Source organism: Marmota flaviventris, chromosome 17, assembly GCF_047511675.1.
Source record: "Marmota flaviventris isolate mMarFla1 chromosome 17, mMarFla1.hap1, whole genome shotgun sequence".
Classification (NCBI taxonomy): Eukaryota; Metazoa; Chordata; class Mammalia; order Rodentia; family Sciuridae; genus Marmota; species Marmota flaviventris.
In genome coordinates, this window is record NC_092514.1 from 62,307,755 (window position 1) to 62,320,398 (window position 12,644).

The 12,644-nt window shown below is 40.0% G+C and overlaps 2 protein-coding genes across 5 annotated transcripts in view; one reads left to right on the forward strand and one right to left on the reverse strand.

Annotated features, from left to right (window-relative positions):
- Wipf2 (WAS/WASL interacting protein family member 2) overlaps window positions 1-12,644 on the reverse strand; it is a 117,252-nt gene that overhangs the window by 61,597 nt on the left and 43,011 nt on the right. The window lies entirely within an intron of this gene.
- LOC139702515 (leucine-rich repeat-containing protein 37A-like) overlaps window positions 24-12,644 on the forward strand; it is a 38,538-nt gene continuing 25,917 nt past the window's right edge. Inside the window, 7 exon segments of the mRNA XM_071603861.1 lie at window positions 24-511; window positions 514-1,175; window positions 1,177-3,800; window positions 6,410-6,481; window positions 7,469-7,540; window positions 11,415-11,486; window positions 12,035-12,115. Coding sequence (XP_071459962.1) covers window positions 94-511; window positions 514-1,175; window positions 1,177-3,800; window positions 6,410-6,481; window positions 7,469-7,540; window positions 11,415-11,486; window positions 12,035-12,115 — 4,001 coding nt within the window. The 5' untranslated portion in view covers window positions 24-93.

Below are 12,644 nucleotides of genomic sequence, written 5' to 3' on the forward strand. Positions count from 1 at the left end.
TAAGGGTTAGGCTCCCACAGGTGGTTAGGCTCCCACAGGCGCGCCCCGCGCCCCATTGGCCTGGGTCGCTGTGCCCCGAAGCCTCCGCACGTCATGTCCCTGCTGCGCCTCTGGGCACCAGGGCTTCTCCTCACGTGGCAACCATTGTGGCTGCTGGTCCAGGCAGCTCAGCCTCTGGAGTCGCCCCAGGACCCTCTCCAGCTGACCGCTGAGCACCCAGGGCCTATCAAGCCCTGGTCTCTGGTCTCCTCTGAACTCCCACCCTTATCGCCCCATGCGCTTACACCCCCGGCAGACCCGGGAGGCTTTGATGACCTGGGGTCCTCTGCTCGCTCCCAGATGTTGGACTCACCACGGAAGTTAACTGACAGTTTGCTTCCATTCTTGGGCAGGGTTTCACCTGGAGAGCCGCCCCCAGAGGTGGATCAGTTTGCTGTTCCACGTCAGGATCTGCATCAAGACAAACTAATTCGGCAAGAGAGGCTCCCAGAATTGGTTCCAATGCTCGACTCAAAAGTAAGATTCATACTGTCAATCTAGATCAGTCTACAGATCACCAGTCATTTGAAGTACTTGTTCCACCTCTAGATAGTCAGAGTGCAAAAGCAGCAAAGTTTATTGTTTCACCACTGAATCTGAAGAAGGATGTAGCTCAGCATCCGAGATTTGCTAAAGTTGTTGGTGGAACTCCAAAGCAATTTGCAAAACTTCAGCTTCAGAACAACTTGCAGGATGATTATGTGTATCCAAGTACAGATGTAGCTTCTTCTGGCAACCTACCTCCGGAATCCCAGGAGAACTCAGAGGAGTCTCCAGAAACTCCTGACCAGGTTGAACCTTCTGTGGAGGCCCAAGAGACTCCTGAGGAGCTCCAGTCCTCTTCGTCCCAGCAAGAAGTTCCTGAGGACCAGGAGGCTCGAGGTGAAGCATCAATGCATCATAAGCTTTCATCTCTAAGAAGTGACACTCAGCCGGTTGTCACAAGTAAACCTGCAGATCTGGTTACCATAACTCCGCAGGCAGATAAAGAGATTCACCTTCCTTCAGGCCAGGAGCAGGCCGCAACCCAGCCTTCAGAGGGTCTTGAAGTAGTAGAACCTTCATCAACCCAACAAGAGGCTCCAGCTCAGACTTCAGAGCTCTCTGAACCCTCTTTAGCTGGTCAGGATCAAGTTATTATATTATAACTTGCCCAGTGTTACAGGTAGGCCTGCAGACGTGGAAATTACCATAACCTCGGAACCTACCAAGGAGGCCGAATCTTCTCTAGCCCAGCAGGAGGCCCCAGTTCAGCCAGAAGCCCCAGTTCAGCCAGAGGCCCCAGTTCAGGAAGCCCCAGTTCAGGAGGCTCCAGTTCAGGAGGCCCCAGTTCAGGAGGCTCCAGTTCAGGAGGCCCCAGTTCAGCCAGAGGCTCCAGTTCAGGAGGCCCCAGTTCAGGAGGCTCCAGTTCAGGAGGCCCCAGTTCAGGAGGCTCCAGTTCAGGAGGCCCCAGTTCAGCCAGAGGCTCCAGTTCAGGAGGCCCCAGTTCAGGAGGCTCCAGTTCAGGAGGCTCCAGTTCAGGAGGCCCCAGTTCAGCCTCCAGAGTATGCGGAGGAGGTAGAACCTTCTCTAACCCAGCAAGAGACCCCAGCTCAGCCTCCGGGCCCTCCTGTGGAGACTGAACCTTCTCTCAGTGAGCAAGAGACCCCAACTCAGCCTTCTGAGTCTCCTGGGGAGGACCAGTCTTCTGAAAGCCAGCTGGAAGTACCGGTGCAATCTCTAGACTTGCCCAGTGTGACCGGTGAACCTGCAGATGTACTAATGACTATAACACCTGAACCCACTACAGAGCTGGGAACTTCTATGATCAATGGTGAGGTTATAGTTCTTCCCTCAATTCCAACTAATGAGTCAGGACCTTCTGCATCCCAGCCTGAAGCTCCAACTGTGCCTCCAGAGCTCCCTAACGATGTAGGTCAATCTCCAGAAGGTGAGGATGTGACAGGTTCTTCTCTAGGTTCTGATCAAGCTGAGTCTCCTACTCCAGAATTGAATAATGAGGTTGAAACTTCAGCGCAACAGGAGACCCTAGATGAGTCCTCAGTGTCCCCTGAGCAGTTGGAACCTCAGCCAAGCCCCCCTCTAGAGGAGGAACAACCTCCAACTGATCAAGAGGTCCCCAGTCAGCTTGAAGAGCTGCCTGAGGAATCTTTATCAAGTCAGCAGGAGAGCTCATCTCTGCCCTCAACGCCCCCCGTGAGTGTTGAACTTCCACCAGTCCAGGAAACACTCCCAACTAAACCTCCAGAATCCACATTTGTCCCGACTATTGCTTCCTTCAGTGATTCCATGTCATTTTCACCTCAAGATCTAGAAGTAATGTTCAGAAGTGGGTCTTCAAATTTGCCTAAAACCACAGTTCAACATGTGGCTCTGATAGTTACTATACCTTCAGAAGCCACTAAAGAAGTTGAGCCAGTTTCCACCCAGCAAGTTACATTTTATCCAACCCAGTCTAATGCCCCTTCCCAGTCTCCAGGATTCCCTGAAAACTTTGGATTTTCTTCAGCCCAACAAGCAACCACAACTCAGATGGAAACTTCAACTGAGGTCCTAAGTCAGAATCAAGCTCAGGATTTAACATCACCCAGTGTTACATTTCAACCTTTGGACCTGGAACTCACCTCAACTCCAAAACCCACTAAACGTTCTAGAGTGAAGAAGAAGCCTGTAGCTCTTTCATCGTTCCCTATAGCTATTGGAACGTTCTCTATATCTCTTCCAACGGTCCCCGTATTTGTTTTTCCAACCATGCAGAAAACTTCAACTTTGCTTCCAAAGTATCAAGAAGGAATAATTCCAACACAAGAAACTTCAACTCAGCCACAGGTCCTAACTGAGAATCAAGTTCATTATTCAACAGTACCCAGCTTCGCATTTAAACCTGTGGAAGTGGAACTCCCCACAACTCCAGAGCCCAATGTGGGGGTTGAACATCCTACAGCTTTTCCTCCAAAGCCCCATGACGTGGAACTCCCCATAACTCCAGAGCCCAATGTGGGAGTTAAACATTCTACAGCTTTTCCTCTAAAGCCCCATGAGGTAACACTTCTACGTCCTCACCAGGGGACTACAAATCCTCCTCCAAAACCCCCGGAGACAACATTTCCACATCTAGATCTGGAAACTACAAATCTTCCTCCAGAGCCCCCTGATGTGACATTTCCACATCCATACCAAAAGACTACAAATCCTCAAATCAACCACAAGGAAACTTCAGTCATAGCTCAATCTTTTGAAGTGGAAATTACCATAACTTCAAAACCCAACATTGATGTTGCGTCTTCTCAAACCTTGCCGGGGAAGCCAATTCAGCTTCCAGAGCCATATAAAGAGATTATAGCGAATCCTCCTGTATATTATGAGATTACACTTCCAACAATAAGTACAACTCCGGTGTCGGAGTCCTCTAGTGTTGGAGTTCAACCTCCAGACGTGACAATTACCCTGACTCCACTACCCAGTGTGGCAACTGAAAGTTCTACAACTCCTACAACTCTTTCAACAACTGAAACAACTTCACAGCAAACAAATATGACTGAATTCACAGTTGCACAAGTGGAGCCAGACCAAACCACAACTCATTTCCCCAAAATTTATGCCACAGAAAAGGAAGAAAATGTCACCAAGAACACTAGTATATGTGAGCTCTGTACCTGCCAAGATGAGACACTGTTGTGTGTTGGTCTCGCCCCAATGCAGAAACTCCACCGAGTGCCTGTGCTAGAGCCCTACAGCTACAATGGCACCTTCACAGTCTTGTAAGAATCACCTTTCCTCATTTGTGCTCTGAATTCTGCCTACCCTTTTCCTCAAGGGTCTCCGGGACCTTTCTCATCTCCCCAACCCACACTGACTGACTTTTTGCTTTTAGTTTTTGCTTGTCAACTTCTCCATATCCTCTTTTTCCTTCTTACTCTTGTGTCCTTTCTCCAATCTTTCACTTGTGATCATCCTTTATTTTCTTACCCATTTTTATTTAGCCCTATCATATCATTGCTTAAGCTTTACCATTTTGCTCCATCTGCTTTACAACTCATTAATGATGATACAACCAAGTGGTTAAGAGTAGATTCTAGAATAAGACTGCCTGACTTTGAACCCAGATCTTTCATTTATTAGCATTGTGACCTTGGGCAAAAAAGCTCTATGTCTCAGTTTCCTTATTTGGAAAATGGGGATTATGATAGTTACCAGTTCATAGGATTGTTGTGAAATTTAGATGAGAGAGTACATGTAATACTCATGTCGGTGCCTATCATATATGAATACTAGCTGTTAATATAATTATTCAGTCCCTCAGTTATGTCCAGAATTCATCTTAGCCTTGGCTTTCATATAACATCCATTTTGTGCCCAACTGAGGGCTAAGTACTATGGGAGCCACAGAAATATGACATTGTTTACAGAACACGAAAATGATAGGTGGGAAGAAGACTAAAAATGGAGATGATATATAATTAAGTACTAAAAGAGGATGCAGACCACAGGTGCTGTAATTCTTCAGAATCTTTCATTACTGAGGTATGGATGTTGGGAAAGCTGTACAGATAGGCTCAAATGTTACCTGGTGCTTGAAAGTGGCTATAATTGTTAAAGAAAAAAACGGGAAGTATATCTACACAAAGGAATGGCTGCAAGAATGACCAGGATTTGGTAGACTAGTAGGCCTACAAAGTATTGGGTTAGAATCAATGAAAGGTAATATGAAAAATCTTAAATATCAACTATAGGTGTTTGAAAGTTACACAGTGAGAAATGAAGAGCCACTGAAAGTTTTCAAGCAAGAGATAAAAATAATTAAAACAGGAAGATAATTTTATAATCCATTTTTCGAGTGATCTAGAAGAGAAAGCTTAATTCAATGGGGCCACCTAGAAAACTTTAGCAAAATCTATGAGTAAAGCAAGAAGGAGCTTAATCAGAGTGGTTGTGATGGGAGTAGAAAGAAAATCCTGGGAGCGCAAGGGGGAGTGGGGGAAGGAGGAGGGAATGGGAATGGGAAAAACAATAGAATGAATCAGATATAACATTCCTATGTTCATATATGAATACACAACTAGTGTATCTCCACGTCATGTACAACCACAAGAATGGGAAGTTATACTCCATGTGTATATGATATGTCAAAATACATTCTACTGCCATAACTAAAAAGGACAAATAAAAGTTAGAACAAGAAAAATCAAATTATTTATTCTGTTTGATAACAAATAAAAATGCCAGGTTTTAAAAGTAAGATATTAAAAACATTTTAAGGTTTGACTTTAGTCTGTTAAAAGGAAAAAAATCCTGGGAGCTTTAGAAGAATAACAAATGCTTTAATGATTGACTAAAAGAGTTAGGGGATGAGGTGTATAGAAAAGAGAAAAATAAAATATGGCTCCACGAGTTTTGTCCTGGATAAAAAATGAGAATGCTGGCGATGTAGCAGGTGGAAAACAACACCAGGAAGGAAAGCCAGTTGGAGAGAAATGAGTTCAGTCTTAGCCATTTCTTAGTGGGGAACATAAAGCCCTCCGAAGGCTTCTGGTTGAGTGGAAATGTCCACTAGGCATTTGTCCACTAGATGAGCAGGCTTATCCTCCAACCCCAAATGCCAAGAAAAAGTCTATGTAAAGATGTATAAACAGAAAAGTTATTGCTAAGGGATAAGGACAGAGTTAAAAAAAAAAAGTTGAAGGTATCTGCAGAGTTGAAACTGAACATAATTTAACAGCTTCTTTAAACATGTCATTCATAGATACATTCTCACATTAAAAAAAAAAGTCAACAGAAGTATATTGGATCAAAGTGAAAATCTATACCTCTATCCTTTTTCACCCGTTGTCCATGCCCTACCACCCATAAGATGACCCCTGTTACATATTGGTGTGTGTCTTTCTTTCTGCTTTCTCTTCTATGCATAATTTTCCCTGATGAAGTTTAAAAAAGAAAAAAACACTGATTCATACTTGTTTTCTATGCAACATGTTCAAGAGATCTTTCCACATCAGCACATTAGTTCCCGTGATTTCTAATTGTCCTTATCCTCCTAATACCTGGAGATATTTCAACAGAGGGCACTTAGGCAAAGCTTTGGTGTCACTTGCAATGTGTTTCTTAATTCATATTTGTTAATATGGTAAATTCTTGCCATTTTTCTGTTGAAATTCGACAGATAGGAAGTTAAACTTCTGCTTTATCATTTGTGCCAGTGGCTCACATTATTATCTTATTGTGAAACCGGGAAGCTGATAGTTCCGAAAATTAGAAAGCTGGGTTTTTGTTTCGTTTGTTTTTTCTATATTTGAATGTTCTCCGTGATTGTTTTACTTTTTCTGTTCATTTTTTCCCTACTTATTCAAAGGTATAAACTGTTTCTTCACAGGAATTTCCAAGGAAACGTTATTTCTTACATTGAAGAAAACATATGGAAATCTTACCGTTGGGCTGAGAAACTGTGAGTATATTCTCTCCAAACATGAATACAAAAAAAAGAAATGCATTGTAAGATCCTTCTTAGTCTAGAATGTTGAGGTCAATACTGTTAGAAAAAGGTTTTCCCCTCCATAAATTAATTCAGCCTGTATTGAGTGAAATTTGGTGGTTATTTTAAAAATTAAATTTCATGGGGACTGGGTTTGTAGCTTAGTAGTAAGTAGAGTAATTGCCTAGCATGAGCAAGGACCTGGATTCCATCCCCAGGACCACAGCAAAAAATAAATAAATAAAAATTCAATTTCGTGGACCCCCTTTGAAGTAAGTAAAAAACAATTTAAATTTATTTTCCATTTTGTAAGTAATACATAATTACATTCTTAATGAGTAAATATGAAATAATAGGTATAGTGAGACACCATCCCTGTGCTCTAACCCTCCACCCCTGAGGAAACCACTACTCTGAGTTTGGTATATATAACCTTCTGGATCTTTCCCCATGCATTTGCCTACACACATATTTACATATAGCAAAATAGGTTTGTTGCATGGTTTTATTATCTTTTTTTACATAAATGGTAACATTCATGCAACTTGACTCTTTCACTTCATCATATGTCAGGTTTCTTTTTAGTACACAGAGCCTACCCTATTCATTTGAACTCATGCATAATATTCCATCGTATGAACATATCATGGTTTATTTAAAAATAATTCCCCTACTGATGGATGTTTAGAGTGTATATGGTTTTCCTGTTTACATGCATAATGTCAATAAACATACTTCTTTGTGAACATGGGCATATAATTCTATAGAATAGAAATGAGATTTTGGGGGGTGAAGACTATTGTAGATATGAAATTTTAGCTACCCGCAAAAAGGTTATGCCACTTTATACTCCTGGCAAGAGAATATGACAGCATTCATTTTCTCATACTTTTTTTACCACTGGATATTCTCCATCTTTGTGCTGAATTTTGGTCCAGAAATAACCTTTTCATCTTTCAGAATTCTCAGTGAAAATTCCCTGACTGAATTACACAAAGATTCCTTTGAAGGCCTGCTATCCCTCCAGTATTTGTAAGTTACTTAATCATATTTATCTGTGAGTTATGAGTTATCTAATGAATAAGGGATTCATATTAGATAATCTGTAAAATCTCTTCCAGCAATTAAATTCTGTGATTGTGCAAGTTTGTATAGATTTTAACCCATCTCCAGCATTAAATACCTCCTAAGCATTTTTAGTTTTAAAAATTATATAGACAAGATACGGATGGGAAAAAAAAAAAAACTCCACTTACAGTGGAAAAGTGGTAATAAGATCAGAGCAATTACTAACACTCATATGAACCTTGTTTTATAAGTGTTTACATGTATTTATATCTAATTTAGAGCCCATGGATCAAAACCAAACCACAGTCAATTTTTATACAGCTCATTAACTAAGAATTATTTTTACATTTTTAAAATGCTGTAAAATAAATAGGAAAGAATATGTAGCAGAGATCGTATGTGGCCTGCAAAATCTAAAATATTTACTATCTGGCCTTTGCAAATAAGGTTTTAAAAAGTTGGATTAGTAGAACAGAGGGAATTAAAGTTAACCTCAGTTTGGTGCCTAGAGGAGAGAAAAAAAACAGGCCACCTATATTCATTTGAATGCCATTAATTCAGAATGTTTTAACAATTAAACTGAATTAAATTAATGCTTAAAGACTAAATAACTAGCCAGCATGGTGGCCAGCATGATGGCGCACACCTGTAATCCCAGTGGCTCAGGAGGATGAGACAGGAGGATTGCAAGTTCAAAGCCAATGTCAGCAAGGGCAAGGTGCTAAGCAACTCAGTGAGACCCTGGCTCTAAATAAAATACAAAATAAGGCTGGGGATGAGGCTCAGTGGTTGAGTGCCCCTGAGTTCAATCCCTGGAACAACAACAACAAAAAAAAGACTAAATAACTAAGTAAGTAAATTACATAATAATATTTTCAAGACTACTAAGCTAGTAGTAGTAGCTAATACTACTAAGCAGTATTAAGGATTTCAATGCAGGAATTGGCATACCTTCATTAAAACTAGATATTTGCCAAACACAGAAGTATAAAGAAGGTCAAGGATCATGTGTTTTCTCTCATGTGTGGACACTAGAGAGGAAAAAAGAAAAGAAAGATGGGAGTGAGGCTCATGAAAATCAAAAGGAGATCAGTAGAAAAGAGGAAAGGAACCAAGGGGTGAGAAGAAGGGAGAGAAGGGGGAAGTGCTGGGGAATGATATTGGCCAAAGTTTATTGTTACATTGTGTGCATGTATGAATATGTAGCAACAAATCCCAGCATTATGTACAACTATAATACACCAATAAAAAATGTGAAAAAGTTGGGCATGGTGGTACATGCCTGTAATTCCAGCAGTTCAGGAGCCCGAGGCAGGAGGATTGCAAGTTCAAGGCCAGCCTCAGCAATTTAGCAAGGCTCTAATCAACTTAGTGAGACCCAATCTCAAAATAAAAAATCAAAAGGGCTGGGGATATGGCTCAGTTTTAAATTGTCCCTGGGTTCAATCTCAGTATCCCCCTCCAGAAAATAGATATTTGAAATGATGGTTAAATAGTGTAGCTTGCAACGTTTACACTAAGTAAGCAGATCAGAACTGCCTATAACTTTTCATTAATCACAAAATTAAAATCTCTCTATTATTATTGTCAAGGAGGGAACACTTACATAGTATTTTTATCTGGTTAAAGATAATTTAGGTTCTTTGCTGTGAAAGCTTGATTTTTATCCTTTGTCTGTGGTATCTAGATATGTGTGGGTCATTAACCCTATTAAGCTAACTAATGATGTTTTTAGTAAATATATTCTTTTTTCAGATGTAGAAGGCTTAAAAGAAGTGAGTATAAAGAGCTTCACATGATACTAAAAGTAGTCCTTTGAATTATCAAACCTCCTAGGCCCTCAGGGACAACTGCTTTTGTATTGCTGGTTTTAGTCACTTCTGCCTCAAACCTTACAAACCAGGTTTGGAGAAAACAAATGAGATAACTGCTTAATGGAGTAGACTTTTCATTATTTCTACTATGTAATACTTTGTTAGCTAATTATTTCATGTTAGCATATATATTTTGCATTTATTTAAAAAAAACACTAACCAATAAAAAAGAGCTCAAAAGAATATGCCAAACACTGTTCCCTAGTATTGGAAGGACAAAGATGAGTAAGACAGGTTCCTCTTCTTTAGGAACTTAGGGGCTCACAGAGGAGACAAGGCTAAGCTCAAACTATAATGCAGCAAGTACCCAGTGGATGACAAAGTGCTAAAGAGGTGCAGCAGAAGGGCCAGCTGTGAAGTCACAAACTGCATTCCTTTTTAACTAGTCATTTTTGTCCCCCTCCTCACTCCCTAGATATTCATTTGTTTTATAAATATTTTAGTTTCTCAAATACTTGTGTCAGTTTTAAACCTGGAGGGCAACACAGATGAGCAAGACCCAGTCCAGGCTTTCACAGAGTTTGTATCAGAAGAAATGGGATACAAAACCAATTGAATTGAAAACAAATGAATATGGGCACTAAGAGGTATAAATTGTGTCTACAGCACAAAAGAGGAGAAAAGATTTCCAACTGTTTAAGGAAAATGTTCCTATGGCAGTGCTGTTTCAACAGGACCTCGAAGGGCCTCACTGGGAATCATCAGATAGGCATCTTAGGGAAAATATACAAAGCTTACAAAGGGAGAGTGGGAGAAAGGCAAAACACAGAAATGTGTTTGGGGAGTGCCATGGGCACCTGTAGGGCACAAGAGAGAGAATGGAAGCCAACCTTCTAGGACTTTGAGTGCCAAGCAAAGGAGCTGTGGTGGGGAACCATCTGCAGTGCTCTAAAACAACCTTGAGTCTCCTCTCAGATTCACCTGGAGGACTTTGTAGAACTTGGTTCTGGATACCACCCTCATAGTTACTGATTCAGTCATTCTGGAGTAGGGCTGAGAATTTTGCATTCTTCAAAAGTTCCCAGGTAATCCTGGTCTTTAAATTCTAGACAGCCTAACTGGTGACTGTGTTCGGGATTGATTAGAAAGGGAGAGCCTAGAGTTGGAGACACCAGTCATGACAGTTCTACCCATCCAGGTGAAAAGTGAGGAACAAGCTGAAATCTGTGGAAGTAAGAGAGTCAACTCTAATCAGAATGGGTGTTTTCAAATAAAAATGCAGTTCCATGTTGTTTTTCATTGTCCCAGCACTACACAACTGAAGCAGTGACTTCATGGAGTATTAAGGTAATATGAAACCAAAATGAGTTTCCATTAGTATGATAGAAAGTACAACTCTGAATTAGTTCAAAGTCATGTATTAATTAGAGGAGTAACTGTCTTTCAAATGATTTGAAAGGTATCTTTTTCTTCTAGTATTAAACTGGGTTAGAAAAATAGAATAAAAGACTAGGGGTATAGCTCAGTGTTAAAGTGCTTGCTTAGCATGCACAAGGCCCTGGGTTCAATCCCCTGTACCACACACACACACACACACACACACACACACACACACGCACACACACACACATACACATGCACGTGTGAAAGAAAAACCAAATTAAGCCAGGAACATGAGAATATTCCCTTTAATTTAAAAAATTACATGCAGAAATTAATACTTGTAGCTCATAATCTTGAACTTGATAAAACTGTAAAAGGTCACATAATAATTATCCTACTGTCAGGAAAGACTATCTCAAAACCTGTCAAGATATAAAGTTGTATATTTTATTTATGAAAGTGAGACTCAAGAGAAGAGTGGGCAGGGTTAAAAACTCTAAAAAGTTCAAATATAAGTCCAAAGGTTTAGAATTTAAACAAAAACTAGGTATTCAATATTATCAATTCTGGATTCTATTTATTCATACTAATTAGATAGCTAATATCTAATCAAGGCAATATTTTCCTTTTACTTTTCCTAGAGATTTATCCTGCAATAAAATACAATCTATCGAAAGACGTACATTTGAACCACTACCTTTTTTGCAGTTTATGTAAGTTACAAGTATAACTTGATATTTGAAATTTTATAAACCCCCTTGCTACTCATTTGAAATTATGATTAAAAATTTACGTATCTAGCAAAGATAAGTATGAGAATTATTATACATGGATTGAAATGAGTCATTACAGAGCAGTGATTCAATTAGTGTGATTTTACACACAGGTGACATTTTGGCATCTAGTGGCCAGACACCAGGGATGCTGTTAAACATCTACAATATACAGGACAAAACTCCACAACAAGAATTTTCCAGCCCAAAATGTCAATAGCATTGAAGTTGTGAAGCCCTGTTTTAGAGAAGTAAATATCACAAGTATGTTTTGAGCATTCACTGTTTTATAGCTAAGGCTCTGCATGTATAAACGCAGAAATATAAGTCATAAGTCAGGATCTTCCACAGCAAGATTTCTTTAGTGTGTGGAAAAAGTATTGAGGTTACATTTTATCATATATAAGTTAGAATCACTGCCAAATGATAAATGTTCTGAAAGAATATCTTTTTTCTTCTCCTTCTTCTTTGGCTTATCTTTTTTGTAGAAACCTTGGTTGCAATTTACTGACAGAACTGGGCTTTGGAACATTTCAGGCATGGCATGGACTGCAGTTTTTACACAAGTTGTAAGTGAAATAGAAGATACACGCATGTACAAAATACCCCCCAAAACTATGTGTTAAAAACATTATACAGTTATTGGTTAGCTGTCTTAAGAAGTATGTCTTAAGATCCATTCATTCTTTTCAAATGAGGAAACTAAGGTACAGAGAGGCCAAGAGACTTGTAATTTATATAGGACATGCTCTGCTTTCCCTAGCACTGATCTCTGGCATAGATAATAGAAAGCATCATGCAAGCAACACCCAAATTAGCATTGCCATGGTCGTCTCAGTAATGATGCTCTGACATGTGAATTGTCCTTGAATTTCATTTTTGAGTTTAACTCTGATTCCATCTCACATTTAGAGTCCCTAACTGCTTAAATATATGCAACAGGGCTACAAAGAATGAAGTTTAGCATAAAGCCCTCCAGGGAGCACAGATGCAGGTGCTTTCTCAATGGAAAGCAGAAACGAATTCTTTTAAACCTCATTCAGGGGACCTCTCTCCCCAATCACCCAGAGCATTATTTTTCTAAAAATACCTGCCTCT